The sequence below is a fragment of the Periophthalmus magnuspinnatus genome, chromosome 15 (assembly GCF_009829125.3).
Source record: "Periophthalmus magnuspinnatus isolate fPerMag1 chromosome 15, fPerMag1.2.pri, whole genome shotgun sequence".
NCBI lineage: Eukaryota > Metazoa > Chordata > Actinopteri > Gobiiformes > Gobiidae > Periophthalmus > Periophthalmus magnuspinnatus.
In genome coordinates, this window is record NC_047140.1 from 6006351 (window position 1) to 6024559 (window position 18209).

The window sequence follows — 18209 nt, forward strand, 5'->3', positions numbered from 1 at the left end:
CAGAGCAACTTGGCACCATGAATGACCTAAATTTTAATTTGTCAAAAACATGGGGAAAAAAATGAAACAAGAAGTACAAGGAGTGTTTCTTTACTTTACTTTATTTTATTTAAAGGACAATGTGCAGTTACATTAAAAGATGGCTGCACCAGATTTAGCATAATGCTACTTTCCATCTGTAGTCCTAAAACAACAACTAATATAACAGTTAAACAGCAATTAAAACAACAATTAACACATACAATGTAAAAATAATACAGTACAGATCGGTGCAAGAATTCAAAAGTACAGATTATTCAGTGTTCAACAGACTAGTCTGATAACAGTTCCATCAAACTGCCCTTTAGGTCAAAGTTGACAGTGTGCATGCTATTAGGGAGGTGCAGGTCTTAACTATTGGGCAACATTAAAAACCTTAAACATTCCATATGCTAATCTCTGTATTTTAAGCCCTTTCATCAGAATTATGAACTGAAGAATGGGCTGTGAGGCCTGCAGTGTCACAGTTAGCCTGCAATGTTCAAAGCTATAATAGAGGAATTAATGATAGTATTAGTGGATTACATACTAGTGAAGTAAAGTAGTATTTGTTAGTATTAGTATATGTGGCATTAATATTAGAAGTATATTAGTAGTAATGGAGTTGATATTTGTAATATGTAACTGTTGAACATAAATGAATAAGAATAAGAAAAATAATTTTGATGGAAACTCAAAGACATTTTAAAGTGCATTATTCATTCACTCCACACTACTACTGTAGCCACAGCTGCCCTGGGGTAGACTGACAAAAGTAAGGCTGCCAGTCTGTGCCGTTGCCTCGTCTGATCACCACCAACAGTCACACACAGAGTCATACTAGCCAACATGGGCAAAGTGTCTCGCTAAAGGACATACTGACAGTTTGTACTAGAGCCGCAGTTTCACTGTGGCACCTGGTGTTCTACATCTACATCTAATGTACACTGGATGCACTGGAAACAGTATGATTTGTACGACTAGTACAATATATGCTATTTATAGTAAAAGTAACAGAAGTAGTACTAGTAGCAGCAGCAGTGGTTTGGGAATAGCCTAAATATAGGGTGAACTCGAGTAACTATGGATGGTGACTATTTTAAAGTCAGGAGTTGAACCAACGACTCCTGGTCCCAAAGCTGGTGTACCCACTTCATTACGACTGACACAGAAAAGAAGATTTGTCGGAGCTGATTTCTCTGCTCACACAAAGTTTAAGTGATGCCAGCTGTGAAGAACATGGCATGCTGGGTAATAAAACCAGTCAAACCTGTGGATGATGCTGTGAGCAGGACTGGGACTCTGGTCTTCAGAGTGTAAGGCCAGATTTTTACTCTTGACACATTTGCACCTCCACTTCACAGGCTGCTGATCTGATAATCCCCGAGCCGCACAGGGTTAAACAACAATGTCCGCCTTGTTCCATGTGTGGTATGAAAAGCTCTGGAGATGAAGACAGCGGCTTTATACCTCACAAACACATGACATGTAACCTACCCACAAACTGTTAACTTTTGAGATTAGACTTATAACGAGTTATACCATAGAGAGCACATACCTCAAACTCAGGCCCGGGGGCCAAATCTGCCCCGGGGTGGAATTATATTTGGCCCCTGAGATCATATCAATTATGCATTAGTTCTGCCCTGCTGGTGTATAGCACATGCACCACTAGTACTACAAATCCCAGAATGCTTTGCTAGGAGACATTGGAGACAATGGCAGAGTAAATCTGAATGTAGCAAATTGAGCTTGAATATATTTTTTCTGTATGCACTTTTTCTATGCCAAGGCAGGGACTGTTAATAGCTAATAGTCCAGTCGAATTTTCAGTTAATGAAATTATTATTATGATTATTTTATTTTATTTTTGTCAGCTTGTTTAAAAAAACAATACTTTAAAAAAGAACTTGAAAGGTTACAGAGAGAGCCATAATACATTTTATTTATTTAAATATGAAATAAATACTACTGATGTGTCTTTTATTTCAAATTTAATTTCTCTTTCTGTTTGTAATATTAAGCTTGAGTTGTTGTGTTTCAGCAAAACTAAACTTCATATGAAAAGGTTAAACATTACATATCCGTTTCAGTCAGTTTTTCAATAAATATTGAGTTTGGCCCATGAATTTGTCTCAGTTTTAAATTTTGGCCCACTGTGAGTTTGAGTTTGACCCACTGGTAGAGAGGGTCAAATGTGACCCATAGCTCCAGTACATTCAGAGCTCTCCTCAGCTCTGTCCTCAGATCTCCACTGGCTCCCCATCCCCCCGCACATCAATTCCACCTCCTCACCATTGTGTACAAGTCCCTCCATAACCTCGCCCCCGTCTACCGCTCCCCCCCCCCCCCCCCCACTCACCCTGTCCCTTCAGCAGTCTTAGCCCCTCCCCCTCTCACATCAGAGACTCATCCACACTCACCATCTTCAAAAAAAACCCTGAAAATTCACCTGTGTAAAACAGCACTGCGCTAAAATGATGCTATTTTCTGATCAATGTTATAATGTTGTTTCCTCATCACAAACAGACCTGGAGTTGTGTTTTGTTTCATTCACACATGTTTAACACACAAACCCTGCATATTTAGGCTGAGTTCTTCTCTCAAACTGAAAACATCTTGTTCCACCTTGTGATGTCATGTGGTGACACATGAAGTGCTCCACTGTGTTTTTAAACTCCATACACCTTCACTAAAATCATTTGGATGATTTCAGCCCCAGAATTACCAATCTCTACTGAAATAAGGGTAAAATGTAGCTGTTAACTTGAAAACTACCACTACATGACGTCACAAGGTGGGACAGAGCAATTTGAGCTTTGGAGATGTTACAGACTAATAATAAAATGTAACTCAAACATGTGTGAATGAAACAAAACACACCTCCAGGTCTGTTTTGCTGAGGTAACAACATTATAACATCACTTAAAGATCATAAGAGTTCATTTTGTGTAATACAGGACCTTTAACGTATTTGCAGGTTGTTTGCAACTTGTGAACAACTTTGAACTGAATTTTGTGTGTTTTGCCATTTTTACATATTTGTCTACTCTTCTGCATTCCATAGCTGATCTGTAATACCAATGCTCAGATCCTGTTCCCATGCCTTTTTTGTACTGGTGTTGCTCATGGCAGGCATAACAGATCTTTTTATTTTGCAGCTGGACAGTTTGGGACAAAATATTTTCTCGTTCATGTGGTTTTTTTTTGGGTTTTTTTTATGTGCTTTATATTCTGTAATCGACTTTGAGTAAGTCTATAAATAACATAATCCTTACTATAATGCTGAAATGAGATTATTGGAACATTTGTGTTTCTTGTGCTGCTCCTTCAGATATTTTTTTTCTCATTTTTGTGTTCTACTCTTTACATTTTAATGATTATTTAATGTTTTGTCTGTACAAATTCTTCAAGACCCTATAGCTGTTTTTTTCCTCATTACAGATATATTGTAAAAGCAGCTGTTCAGGTCAAAATATATCCATGTCATGCTGTCTGCATCTCATTAGAAAATGTTTTATTGTCTGAAAATCAGGAGGTGCGCATTAGCATGCTGCTATTGTCATGGCAAAACTTCTCTCTGTGTTCTGAACGTTGTGAATAGTAGTATAAAATGTCACTGCACTGAATAATTAGGATGCTCCACATGCTTAAGGTAAGTGAGGAAAATCTTTGGACCACTGTAAACTGTTTATAACTAGTTCTGTTTTTCATGTTTTTACGACAGTAAAAATCAGGTAGAGCTTCAACTTCAAATTATAAATATATTATTATTATTATATATGTCCACTCCAGACAGTTACCCTTACTATTACTTAAGCTCTAGTTCCCCAAATCCTTTTTTTTTACTTTTATTTGAATAATTTCTTTGACCAGAATGTACTTTTACTTGAGTGGTTATTTTTGACTACTCTACCACCTCTTCTGTGTGTTCTGTGTGTTCCATTGTCTTTTAAAAGGGTGTCATGTTTTCCAGACTGGTTCAGAGTCAGATTAAACCATGGTGGTGAAAGTGGTTGGATGTGGTTAGTGTCAAGCCTTAGCTTGATTTCTTAACAGGGATGGGACAAGGTCTTATGCCACAAAATCTCATGAGATAAAATTCCTGCAAGATTTTGCACACAAGAGGAAAATCATCTCATGAGATTTATTTATTTATTTTATATGTTTTTACATTTGGATCGGCCGTGCCGGTGAGTTTTACCTTGTGTGCCTCTAGCAGTGCTACATTGATAACAAAAATACTAATAAAATAAATTTAAAAATATACATATAAAAACTTAAAATTAGGACACTAAAACTGTGAACTGGATTGCACAGTTTACTTTTTATAAATAATGCCTTGTTGACTTATTTCATATCTCACCTTGTCTTTAAAATTGGCTCCTGTCCCTGTTTCATAATGTCGACGGTGCGTTCAAAGCATGACAGTGTGGCAAAGCATTACTTCTCACTTTTTCTTCTTTTTGGTAAATTACTTGTGTACTATTGATAAAATAATGTAACCTCCAGAACTTTGTTGTGCTTTATTCCTGAAAATCTAGTCAATACTGTATTCTAATTTTGTTTGTATGTAAGTATTTTATTCAGTCATTACATTCAAAATCAAACATTATTCAACTTGTATAAGGCTGTACATAACATCTCTATTAGTTAAAGCTGAACTCCAAATAAAGTCAGCTTTAGTTCAGTTCCCTGCAGCGTTATCATCAGCAATGACACCATCAACAGCCCAAACATGAACAGAACAGGTTTCCTCCAGACACACCTCTCCTGAGCAGAGGGAGGAAAACAACTCTGAAGGAACTTTAAAGGTTGTGGTGATAGTGTGAAGTTGTGGTGATAGTGCCTTTAAGCGGGGGGGGGGGGGGGGGGGGGGGGGGGGGGGAGTGTGTGTATGTGAGTGTGTGGGGGTGTGTGTGTGTGTGTGTGTGTGAGGCGCCCAGAATAACATCTTTATTCATGTCTCTTTCACACAGCAGTTTGTGTGTAACAAAGGCCAACAACAGACATGGAAATGTGCTATAAAGAAATATCGTTCAAAACAAATACTTTTGTAATGTAGACTTGTGCCCACAGGGTTGGGGTTACTAAGTTCCTTGGGTTAGGATCTCCAGAGCTTTGGGAGTTTTGAAAAGGCACTGCCCCATAGAGAAGAGAGGGGTGTAGTGAGGAGGGTCTGCCCCCAGGAGCCAAGAGCAACCAGGGATACACAGCATGAAGGATGTTTAGAGTTTTGAAGATTTATTTATTTATTTATTTATTTATTTATTTATTTATTTATTTATTTATTTATTTATTTATTTATGATCAAGTCATAAAGTGCCATAACCAGTGTAATGAAGTTATAGTTCTAATATGGCACTGTTTTGTTCCTCAGACCCATTTACCCAGGACAGCTTTGGTCCCACACCCTCTCAATGTATCACTGTGTTTGAATGTGTTTAACTGTGTGTAATTATTGTTATATGATTGAATAAACTTTAGTTCAAAGGAGTCAGAAAAGGTGGGCAGGTACTCGTTCACTCATCAGACCTCCCTCGTTCGCAGTGAACACCTGTTGTGCGCTCTGGCGGCGCATCCTACGTAGTGTCGTCGTCAACAGCAGCTGCAGCAGAGGCGCAGACAGACCCACAGACAGACCTACAGACAGCAGCATCCTCCGCGCGAGGAGCCGGACACAAAGGCTTGTTGTGTAACTAATTGAGGGCTTTAGTGTTGCGGTGGTCAAATGCGTATTAGAGCCACGGCTCGCGGCTGGTGTGGGTTCGATCATTAAGACATTCCTGTGCGGATAAAGGGGCGAATCGCGCAGAAACAGAGAGCGTAGCAGCTTTACATAATAAAGTGCCGAGGTTTTCACGTGAAATCCCTCTATATAAAGCGACCGAACCTTCAGCCAGAACCGAGGAATATCGTGAGGAGCAGCGCGCGGGGCAGAGGAGGAGACAGCGAGTGAAAAGTGAAGAGACAGCAAGAGTTGTTGTTGTTGTTGTTGTTGTTGTTGTTGTTATTGTTGAGGTGGTACGCCAGGCTTCATCATGGTCTCGTCTTACCCGCTGCCTGAAGGCTTCTCCGAGTTTGATGTGTTCTCCCTGGGATCGTGCCTGCTCGTGGAGGGTGAGTGAGTCTGGAGCCGAGCCAAGAGGCTTCCCTGGCTGGGCTTTATGCGCAAACCCGTTACTAGCCCTGCGCAATTGGCTCGTGCTTTTGTTTACACTTTGTAGCGGCTTTCAAACTCATTTTCACAGCACTTTGAGGCACACTAAAAGTTCTGGTTAATGTGACTTGTGTGCATTGTTACGCGTTTGCTTTTACGCACGTGTCTTCTCTTCACAGGGCTGTTGGGATTCTTCCTGAACGCGGTGACCATCGTTTCTTTCTTCAAAATCCGGGAGCTGCGGACGCCCAGTAATTTCCTCGTGTTGAGCCTGGCCATGGCAGACATCGGCATCTCCATGAACGCCACCGTTGCCGCCTTCTCCAGCTTTCTAAGGTCAGTGACGTAACCGCAGCGCACTTTCGTAATGGCTTTGGCAAGGTGACACCGAGGCGCGCCGAGGCAGATGCAATCAACTAATAATAATCAGTGATTGTCAGCTCCTGAATATGCAATAATCGATAGAGTAGTATCGATAGTAGTAATCGATAGTGCGCAGTCTGTGTGTTCAAATCAAGTAGTTCCTTTTTAATTTAATTTATTTTATATTACATGTTTACATTTTATTTTCTCTTATAAAGACTATGATTTCCATTTAACATATTTTTTATATTTTATTTTATTTTATATTACAATTTTTACATGTTTTTTTCTCTTATAAAGACTATGATTTTTATTTTATACTTTTTATATGGTGATCAAAAGTAAACAAAGGGCATCATGTGAACCTGTTTTAGAATAAATTAAGCATAAACAATAAATATCATAATTACAAAGACGCTAACAAAGATTTCAAATAAATAAACAAACTTGCATGTAATTATACGTTGTCACTGCAATAGGTTTGGAGCTCAATTTCCGTTGCTGTCTGGCTCTATGGATTTTTTCCATAATAGCTGAGAGAATGCAGAGAACACAGAGACACTGGTCTGAAGCTTCTATTATGTAATTAATATTTCTCCATCAAAGGTAGAACAACACTGTTTAAATGTCCTTACAGAGCTGTACAGATGTGTGGATACAAACAGACGAGACTAGAAAAACACTGCAGCTTTGTAATTCAACTTTTAATTTCATGTACTTGTCCCATCATCAGTGGTGGAAATACTGCTGAAAATGTGTACTTAAATAAAAGTACAGTTACATGACTAACACTGTGCAAGTACAAAATAGTGCTGTTTCTTTTTTCATGCAGACTAATGAACAAAAGAAGTAAGAATACATGTATCCAGTACGCTCAATGTATTTCTTTTTTTTCTTATTTAACCTCGAAAAGGAGCGTGAAGAAGAAAACGTATTAAATCCCACCCCAGTCTTCCTTTAAAACATAAGTTAAATCCTTTGTTTAAGCGCATTTTTAGTTGAACAAAAATATATGTAAAAATTGAAACCATAGTCCACATATAGTCTAAGTTATGTGTGTATTTAAAGTACTGAGATAACTGTGTATATGTATATGGACTGTCACTTCACTGTCACTGTACTCAGTAACTTATGTAGTTTTACATGTAGCTTGTTACTATTACATTACACCTGATTACAAGTACAGGCTTAAAAATATATTCAAAATAAGTACAAGTACTCAAAGAATCTAGTCAGTTCCACTATTACAGTATTTATAAGCAGTTACTTTCCTCCGCTGACCATCATCTTGTTGTGATCTCTCTTCCTCACAGATACTGGCCCTATGGCTCTGATGGTTGCCAGACACACGGTTTCCAGGGCTTCATGACGGCTCTGGCCAGTCTGCACTTCATCGCTGCTATCGCCTGGGACCGCTACCACCAGTACTGCACAAGTGAGCACAAAATACAAGCTGAAGTACCAAAAGTATCACATGAAGTACTTTCAGAGTAAAAAAGTAAAAGTATTTCAGCCAGATTTTGAGAGCTATTAAAACGGCAAATGCAGTGATAAAGAATAATGTTGTTTTTGTTGAACAGTGAGTTGATTTCTTAAATGAACTGTATGTGGCCTGCACTCTTAGAATTAAAAAGAGATACTTCATACTATACTGATTCAAACACATTTACCTCGTATCTGGGGATATGTTTATGGAAATAAAAATTAAAATCCTAAAAATGGTTCCTTTAAGTAGAGTACAGATGCCTAAAAATTTGAATTAAGTGCAGTACTTTTACTTTTCTACCGCTGTCCACAGCCCATAGGCACAACAAACACCTCTCTCAGCCTGGGCATCCAATTAACTGGCTTTGTTTACGACAATGGGCAGAACAGGTGGCTTGTGAATAAAAAATGTCAGTTTTACTGTGATAAAGCTGAGGTCAGTGGGATTGTGAAGTGTGGTTAAAAGCCGCTGGGTAAAATTAGCACAGGTGTCTGAGGAAGAAGAATGGACTGTCAGAGATTTTGTGAAAATGGGAAAGTAGACATAATTACCTCTCATTAGTATTCTGTTTCTTTCACACGGGTTTAACCTTCATGTTTAAATCCTCAAAAACATACAGAAGTAGTAGTAGTAGCAGTAGCAGTAGTAGTATTATTTAGTTTTGTTCAGTAGTATTTTGTGATGATTTATGGTTTACGGTGCTAAAAGCATCTGTCTGTTAGCCTTATGTTTGAAGTAGCCATGCTGCTAATTTGTAATTTCAACATGCTTCATTCCTCACTGTTGCCAGTAGAGGGCTGTAGACTACAATAGTGCCCCAAATCAGTACTTTTTTGGTTTATGTTCAGGAAATTAGTGTTAGAAGTCCTTTTTATTTGTCTTGAACAGACAAAAATAAATAACAAAAATCTATCAATATTGTTTAAGGGAAAAGAATGTGTCAAATAGCCCATACATATCCCGAGTTTTGTTTCATTCAGACATGTTCGAGTAATCTTTTATTATTAGTCTGTTTACATCTGCAAAGCTCAAAATGCTCATTTGCACCTTGTGATGTCACCGGTTGTTTTCAAGTTAACAGCTCCTTTTACCTTTTTCCAGTACAGATTTGTAATTCAATATCTGAAATGATCCAAATGATTCTAGTCAAGGTGTGTGGAGTTTACAAACACAGTGGAGCACTTCCTGTATTACCACATGACATCACAAGGTGGAAAAGAGTGTTTTCTGTTTGCAGATTTAGACTGGATTTTCTCTCAGAGTTTGTGTGTTAAACATGTGTGAATGAAACAAAACACAACTCCAGGTCTGTTTGTGATGATGAAACAACATTGTAATAGATCAGAAATAGTGTAATATGGGCCCTTCAAGCAACATGGGAAATAAAAGATCCTGCTAATCCCGGTTTATTAGTACAGGATAATCCCAGACATCTGATTTCTTGACCTGTTCCTGTTCCCAAAGACATTTATTTTGATCCCTTATTGACAATGTGTGAATGTGTTTTTGCCACAGGGACAAAGCTTCAGTGGAGCAGTGCCATCACTCTGGCCATCTTCATCTGGCTCTTCAGCGCGTTCTGGTCTGCCATGCCCCTCTTCGGCTGGGGAGAGTACGACTACGAGCCCCTCCGTACCTGCTGCACCCTGGACTACAGCAAGGGAGACAGGTGGGGGCAAGAAATCAGTTTGCCACCAAAAAAAAAAAAAAGATTGAAAAAGAGTAGTACAATCTGACAATATTTCCTCTTCAGAAAACAAAACATTTCATGGAGTCTTGATAAAGTCCCGCTGTTCAACATTTCAGCTGTTAAACAGACTTGGATAAAACTGCAATAAAAGTTTAAATGCAAGTGCCCACCACTGGACCAAGTTACATGCCAGGTTTGTGGAGAGGCAAGTCCAGTCCAAGTAAGGATGTAAGGTCTCAATCGTATTTTTTTTAGCTATAAAAACACAATAGTTCTTTTATTTAATGTTACACAGTGGTGCTTTTTATGTAACACAGTGGTGCTTTATGTATGAAATCTGTTAACCCTGTTTTTTAGAACTTTACAAACATGTTTTTAAAGCCAAAGTGCGGATTTTTTTTTTTTTTTTGCTAGAAAATACACTAGCTTCAGTTATTAGACTTTTGTTAGTTTTCTGTTCTTTGTCAGTTTTTTTGTGTTTATTACTCTGAAAAACTTGCATCTTTACTCTGAGCAGGCTTGCATCTCCACACTCCCACTTGTTTCCATAGAAATGTTGTTCCTTTGGCTATAATATTCCACAGTATGGCATAAAACTAATCTATCTCAAGGGAGAGAAACTTTCTATTTCCATGGACTCACGCACGTGACGTCACCAGAAATGTACACACTCTACTTTTAAATGCAAGTTTTTGTATTATTTTAGCAGTTAATATTTCATGCTTCTGGTAAAAAGATGTAATTGAACCTTGATTTTATTAAAAGAAAATAATTTAAATCTAACTGAAGTTTTAGTTCCACATTATACCAAGATGTACTCCCTGATTATGACATTACTTTGACTATTATGTTCATTTTTGTCTTTTTGTAGAAACTATGTGTCCTACCTGATCCCCATGACCATCTTCAACATGGTCGTGCAGGTGTTTGTGGTGATGTCCTCCTACCAGTCCATCGCACAGAAGTTCAAGAAGACTGGAAACCCCAGGGTAAGTCAATGTGTCTCTGAGGGCCTATAAATGTGGTGCACGTAGACCCTGGACTTGGTAGCAGTGGTGTACAGTCAGGGCAAGTGTGCTTGTCCAATAAAATCTAAAGTCATCGCATGTCAAATGTTTAAATTGGTTAAAATGTTACGAAATATATCCAAATAATCCCATTTTATCTTCACTTCTGTCTGTTTGAAGCATGGTTGTATTCACGGTGTCCTTTAGTACAGCCTATTGGCACCTGCATCGATCGCAGTTACAAATGTCTGATTAGCCTGTATTGTTGTTTTTACAACTGGAGAGGACGGTCAGTTGTTTTAGAGGCTTGTGCCTTTGTGCTGAAGACCACAGCAAGTTCAAACAGCGCTGAATAAACCCCATGAGGGAATCTGAGGAGGGACATCTGAAGAGATTTCTAGTGAGTGTGACTTGCTTCATGTTTCTAGTGATTAGATGTTAGTAATACAGACAGTCATTTAGTCAAAGAGTGATGTAGCTTCAGGACTAGTTTGTGTGAAATGGAGGATCTGGATGGAGCAGTGGAGTGACAGCAGCTGGAGAGGAGCTCTGCTGGTCTGTGACCTTTGTGTTTATGAAGCAACAGCATTAGTGGAATAATGGAAATATTACACATGTGTGGAGGAACATGTGGATGTTCTGGACTTACTCCGCTTCAGGGAAAAACTGGAGTTACTTCAGGAAAGACCTGGTGTCAGCGTGCTGTTCTAAAACAGGACTGTGTTAAAGGTGACGTTTGTAACACAAGGCTGTATTATAAATGCACCTGTCTGAGCAGTGTGCTGTTGCTGTTAGTATCTCTTCATGAATGTACATTTTGTGTAGTAAGTGCATCTGTAGAACTGTCATGTCAGTCATGTGGTTTCTAGATGCATAATGATAATTACATAGAGAGTAATAATACTGAAGGTTTAGCGGCATAAATGAGGTGTGAAGAAACAAATATGTGAAGAAACAAATGGCCCACTGACAAGGCCAGTCCAATATATACAAATATTAATGAAGTATAGGTCGAGACTTCTCTAATTTGATTCCAAACAGTTCAATATTTATGCATTTAGCATGTCAGTAAAAATAAAGATACTCATTTGCCTGTAGTTTATATCAACAAAACACGGACATTCACCCCAACTCTGCTTTACTATAAAAGTCACCACTGCTGTTTGGTACTAAAATATAATCCAGTCACAAGGCAAAATAAGTCCATACCTGAGCTATACAAACTTTGGAGTTTTTGTGGTAAAGTCAAAAATATCCGATAGCCAAAATATATATAACTAAGCAGGAATTCTGGTTTTAAATTATTATGTCAGATGCCCTTCCTGTCACAACCAGTCAACATAACAGTAGAAGTAGTAGCATTATTTGCAGTAATAGTAGTAGTAGTATCAGTAGTAGTAGTAGTAGTAGTAGTAGTAGTAGCCTTATTAAGTGGAGTGCTAGTTGCATTTGTAGCTGGTGAATAAGTAGCAGTATTATTTGCAGAAGTAGAAGTAGTACTTGCAGTATTAATAGTAATTGTGCAAGTAATACCAATAGTAGACCTCATTGTAGTTGCATTATATTATTGTAGTAGTAATAGTAGTAGTAGTAGCAGTAGCACAATTGACATCTTTCAAAACCCAAAACCTTGAGCTAGTCAAATCCCCTCTAGACCCTTACGTAATCTGTAAAAAAAAAATGCACTGAAAATACTTTTCGTGCTTTGAAGTCATCTGCTCGTATGACCTGCGGGAACGCTCCGACATCTTTTTTCCATTCTCCTTAAAGCCCCCCGCACCCACGTGGTCCTATTCAAAGCAACATAACACAGTGAACGCCAGGCATGCACTCAGAGCGCCAATATAGGTCAGGGCCACCCCACTGGAGCCCCGAGCAAAATGTGAGCTAGTGTCGTCACTTGAATAGTTTGTTATAGTAAAGAAGATGCCAGTATCCTCTAGGTGCACAGTGAGTTATGTAAAAGCTATTACTCACACTTAGCTAACTTTTTCATCAGACGCCAAGCTAGCTAGCAGTACCACAACAATCCAATTACGTAACACCTCAGAAATGCTCTTAATATCTCTCTTAGCGACGTTACCCAGGCGAGATTTTAAAGGGATTGTAAGGGATTGTAACTGATTGTCATGAAAAAGACAAAAAACGATTAGCGGTTATGTGTTTAAGTATGACAGAAAAAAAACACAAACACAGTTGTTTCCTCATGGTTCTCATCCAGCAGCGTCTCTGGTTGGACAAAAATGTTTGTCCCTGGCATTTGCGTCCAACGAAATGCTTTATAAAATGTATAGTCAACTTACTCTTACTGGTGGAATAGCTATGTTTTCTTTACGTAACTGTTAGCATGTAGCAATAATTGAACTAAAATAAACAATCGGCTGGTTGCTATGTTATTTTAGAAAGTTGGAAATAGATTATAATAACGTTTTAATGAGAAGGTTCCACAGTCAAATCCCTGATCCTGTAAAATGGCCTTTCGATGAGGAGTTTGCATGTTCTGATGGGTTTGTTTTAGGTACTCAGGGACACCCCCATTGGGTCACCCTCATTCACCCTAAGTGGTTGAAAACTGTGTCAAATCCTGAAGGCAAATTTCTGTAAAATTGTTGCTGCAAAACAAAAACAAAAAACAACTTTTGCAGAATTCTTTGTTTGCCAAGTTGTGTTTTTAGGTTCTTTTAGGTTTTTAACTTTATATTAGAGAAATAATAGCATAGCATATGATTAACAATGACTTTTTAATGGAGAAATAGCATGGGAGGATAAGCTGTTGCATCCACTTAATATTCTATAAAACATTTTGGGTTGTGCTGGGGTGTAACGGTCAAATGAAATAACTGTTATCTATTGCGTTAGAGGAAAGAAATGATGAAAACACACATGACAGATAGTTGTGTGTTTAGGGAGAAGTTCCTATGTGTGCCGTGAGCCGTTCTGTCATTGGAATGCACTGGTCACGTGGCATCAGGCTGGCTCCGCAGTGCATTTTTACTACACATTTATGGCTGTTTTATTTGGAAGAGTCCGTCGAAACTTATGATATACTGACAGTTACGAGTCACTTCAAAAGCTGTTTTTTGACTTTGTTTCAAACTATGTAACACGAGCTGAGTGGACCACTTCAGGTCTACACTGTTTTTTTTCATAGCTAGCTTCAACTTTTATCTTACATAGAGCTAATTTTTCCAGTTGAAGTGTCTAGCCAATGTAAAGAGAGATAATTTGACTAATATTTACTTGGGATGTACAAAGCAAAGAAAGAAATTAAACAAAAAACGTACATAAATAGAAGTTAGAAGTTGAAGTTACACATTTTTGACTCTGAAAAGTTTAACCTAATTAAATATATTAAGTATATAACATTATTTTGTCCATTCAGATAATTTATGTTCGATTAAAGGCGCTGTACCTGATTTTTACTGAAAAACTAGTTCATTTCAAACTGTTTGCAATGGTCCAAAGTTATTCCTGACTTACCTTATACATCCTAATTATTCACCATGATGAGTTTATAAGCACTTTTTACAACTCTCAGAGACCAGTAAAGCTAACAACAACTAGCTTTGTTTATTTCTGACAATAAAATGCCTGATTAAGTGCAGCCAGCTAATTTTGCTCAAATATATAGGAAGAATCAGGTACGGAGGCATTAATAGAGTCAACATTTCATTTTTAGAGTGTAGCTGGCTTAAAAAGTAGGTTGATTAAAACTATATCTTATCAGTAAGTAAAGAGTAAGAGGATTTCTCAAAGCTACTTATAAGAAAGAAGAAAAGTGTTTGATAAATTCTTGAGTAGGTCTGTGGACAATGGTCTTTTTGACCATTGGATTATATATAACCTTCTCAAGACTGAGCATAGAATCTTAAACCTGGAACATGCTTCTCTTTATCCCAGGCGTATGATTTCAGTCCTATGACTCACGGTGTTATGTCTCATACTGGTCTTAAAAGTCGTCTAAATTACGAGGATATTAAGAATGTAAAAAATGTAAAGTAGAGCTGGAAGATTTATCGCAATCAAGCCGAAGTTGCATTTGAAGGGACGCATTTAGCAAATCTCAAAGGCTGCAACTTTTGGAGTGCCATAATTTCCTCCACTAATAAAATCTCCTGCCTTATTTTGCATAAATAGTGCTAACCCTGTAGTTTAGATGTGTACAAACATGCTCTGAAATGTCCCTGTGTCAGATGCCCTCCCTGTGTCTCCATGGGATCTTATTGTGCCTAAAAACGGCTAACCCTGTAGTTTAGATCTGTGCAAACATGTTGTGAAATGCAATTCTTGTACTAGTTTATTTCAGTCTTTTTGTCAATTCTGGATGCATTTAAAAAGTGAACTTTGAACAGAAGCCATTTATTCAAACTTAAATTGCTAATCTAATCGCAAAAAAAAAAAAAGCTATTAGACAAGCAGATGGCAGCCACTTTTCTAGAGAAGTTCCATAGTGCACCTTTGAATTCTAAAACTGAAAAAAAAGAAATATATATATATATATATATATATATATATATATATATATATATATATATATATATATATATATATATATATATATATATATATATGCAAAGATGTCCAAAAGTATTGCTGGAGGTGTTTTACATGTATCTCTGTGGTGGAATGTTCATCAGTTTCCATGGTGATACAATGCACACATTAGCAAACACTGACAAATTGCTCATTCCTCATGTAAAGTGATGAGACTGTTGTGTTTGCAGTTAAGCTAAATGATAGAAGTACACAATGGTGATTGATTTGGTCCAGTTATAGTCCTGGTTTGGTCCTGTTATAGTCCTGGTTTGGTCCTGTTTGGTCCTGTTATAGTCTGGGTTTGGTCCAGTTATAGTCCTGGTTTGGTCCAGTTATAGTCCTGGTTTGGTCCTGTTATAGTCCTGGTTTGGTCCTGTTATAGTCCTGGTTTGGTCCTGTTATAGTCTGAGTTTGGTCCAGTTATAGTCCTGGTTTGGTCCTGTTATAGTCCTGGTTTGGTCCTGTTATAGTCCTGGTTTGGTCCTGTTATAGTCTGGGTTTAGTTCTGTTATAGTCCTGGTTTGGTCCTGTTATAGTCCTGGTTTAGTCCAAATTTAGTGTTTTGTGATGCAGCCTTAGTAACATTTAGAGTAAACTATAATGATAATGCAAATGACGCCTGGTATGCTAGAGTCATCTTGTTTTATGGAGTTTTATGCCATTTGGTGGAACATTCCAGGCAAAACAATAACACCTCTATGGAGAAAACTGATTGTACAATAGTGTGTTAAGCGCTCACCCACCAACCAAATGATCACCAGTTCACCAACAGCAAATCATTTCACCCATACGGCCTTTAGTCCAGACCAAGATTTAAACAAGAAAGGTCATTTAATCCAGTATTATCACGATGCGACTGGTGCACCAAGGCAACCCCCAGTTAGTGAAAAGGAATTATTCAAAATCTAATGATACACAGGTACACTGCTAATGAGTATGTGAGTGGTAAATGTGTCCTTGAAATTAAATTGTGTAAACTGTTTCAGAGCAGGGCTAATATTTCTATGTTGCTGGGTTTCAGATCACATTACAACATTCATCTGGCCAGGAATTTTTAGTGAAGATGCGGTTAATATTGTTAAAATGCAGATTTTTGTTGTAATACAGCAGGTTAATGGTTGGGTCTAGTCACTAATAGAAAAGATCAGGTTCAACATTTGTGAATTTACCTTTTGAATATTTCATGGCAAAGTGCAATGTAATCAATAAGAAGTATGACAACATCACATTAATCTGAAAACCAGTGATTAATGATATGGTATATATAAATCCACAGTGCATTTTGACATTTTCCCATGTCAATTGCTGTATACATTTCTATAGATTAGATTAAAACAGCAGTTAAAGGCACTGTGTCTTGATGAAACAAAACAAGTTCATTATTTCAACAGTTTGCAGTGGTGAAAGGTACTCCTCACCTACCTTATTCACAATTTTCAACAACTAGCATGCTAACTACACACTTTGTGATTCACAGAAAAATAAAATGCTTTTATAATTAGATGCAGGCAGTACACAGGGGACTTACTTTGACCTTGAGAGTCACTTATACAATATATCTGTTTCAGGTACAAGCCCTTTAACACAATACAAAACCTAACTCATCAACGCTAATTCACTTTTTCTGTTGACTTTTCCTACAGTTCAACCCTAATACTCCCCTCAAGACTCTGCTCCTGTGCTGGGGTCCCTACGGCATCCTAGCCTTCTACGCTGCTATCGAGAACGCCACTCTGGTCTCCCCCAAGCTAAGAATGGTACGCCCCGCCACCATCACCCATTTCACACCCCAAAAATGGCTTTTTTTTGTGTTGGCTTGTTGTGTTTTGTTCCATTCACACATGTTTAACACACAAACCCTGTATATTTAGGCTGTGTAATATTGGAACTTGAATGTTGAAAATGACCTCCTACTGTTGAAATAAATAATAACGCATTTTTATTATCATTGTGGTATTGTAATCAGTATTGAGTCTGTTCCATGACAATTCTACTATCTTCTTCCCTCAGATGGCTCCTATCTTGGCCAAAACCTCTCCAACCATCAACGCTTTCCTGTACGCTTTGGGCAACGAGAACTACAGAGGAGGCATCTGGCAGTTTCTTACCGGAGAGAAGATTGAAGTGCCTCAAATTGAGAATAAGTCCAAATAAACTAAGCATGTGATACTTTAAAACTCTGCTCACTGTCCTGGTTTCTGCAAGGTACCTTCTGTAGATGTATTTTGTTGTGCCTGTGTTAGTAGAAAGTCATTGGTTTGTACTGTTCAAAACGTTAGCGAAAATGAGAAATGTAGTATTTCCCATCATGGTAGTAAATCATGCAAAATGTGGTAAAAAGACTGAGCACAAAATTAGTTATTATTAAAATTATGAATATTTAAAGTACTCAAGTTACACAAGTCAAACTGATTAAATATAAAATGCAGTATTTTGGGGAAAATTTTGGAAAGGTAAACAGAAGGAGCAAGACAAGACGAAGATGACCAAATGCATGGCTATATATTTGGATATCACATTAAAAAAAAAGTGGTGGAAAAGCAGAAACACAGAGGGAACTACATAACCCATAATCCTTTGCTCCATTTCAGTGTGATATACAGCTGTTACTGAATGCTTTTTCAATTTATTTAAACATGATAATAATTAATGCATGCTAATCTGGGTATTTTAAGAAGAATGGGTTCCCAAGTTTTGACAATTTGAGTTTATCAACAATATAAGTCAATATTACACCACCAATGATGTTAAAAATTTGAATATTGTTGTGTTGATTTTATCGCATAGGCTACTTAATTAAAATATAGTAGAAAGCTATGATTCAAAGCTTAAAAATAAGAAAAAAACAAACAAAAAAAAAAAACACTCAATGCAGTGACGTGTGTAAAATTAAGTGGCATAGTGAGTTAAGCCTCCACCTACCTACCAGAGGATCATCAGTCCAAAACT

General features: G+C 37.6%; 1 protein-coding gene across 1 annotated transcript; it reads left to right on the plus strand.

Moving 5' to 3' along the window:
- The first annotated feature begins 5597 nt into the window (after positions 1–5597).
- On the plus strand, positions 5598–18090 carry rgra (retinal G protein coupled receptor a). The gene is made up of 7 exons (XM_033979628.2): positions 5598–6138; positions 6358–6514; positions 7855–7976; positions 9543–9696; positions 10589–10706; positions 16904–17017; positions 17271–18090. The coding sequence occupies exons 1-7, from the start codon at positions 6060–6062 to the stop codon at positions 17412–17414; spliced, it is 888 nt and encodes a 295-aa protein (XP_033835519.1). The 5' UTR covers positions 5598–6059; the 3' UTR covers positions 17415–18090.
- The last annotated feature ends 119 nt before the right edge of the window (positions 18091–18209 follow it).

Bases quoted from the DNA above. Each gene is read 5' to 3' on its own strand.
- rgra (XM_033979628.2), top strand. From the start codon at position 6,060: ATGGTCTCGTCTTACCCGCTGCCTGAAGGCTTCTCCGAGTTTGATGTG. The intron at 7,977-9,542 runs GTGAGCACAAAA...TTTTTGCCACAG, and splicing joins CTACCACCAGTACTGCACAA to GGACAAAGCTTCAGTGGAGC. The intron at 10,707-16,903 runs GTAAGTCAATGT...CTTTTCCTACAG, and splicing joins AGAAGACTGGAAACCCCAGG to TTCAACCCTAATACTCCCCT.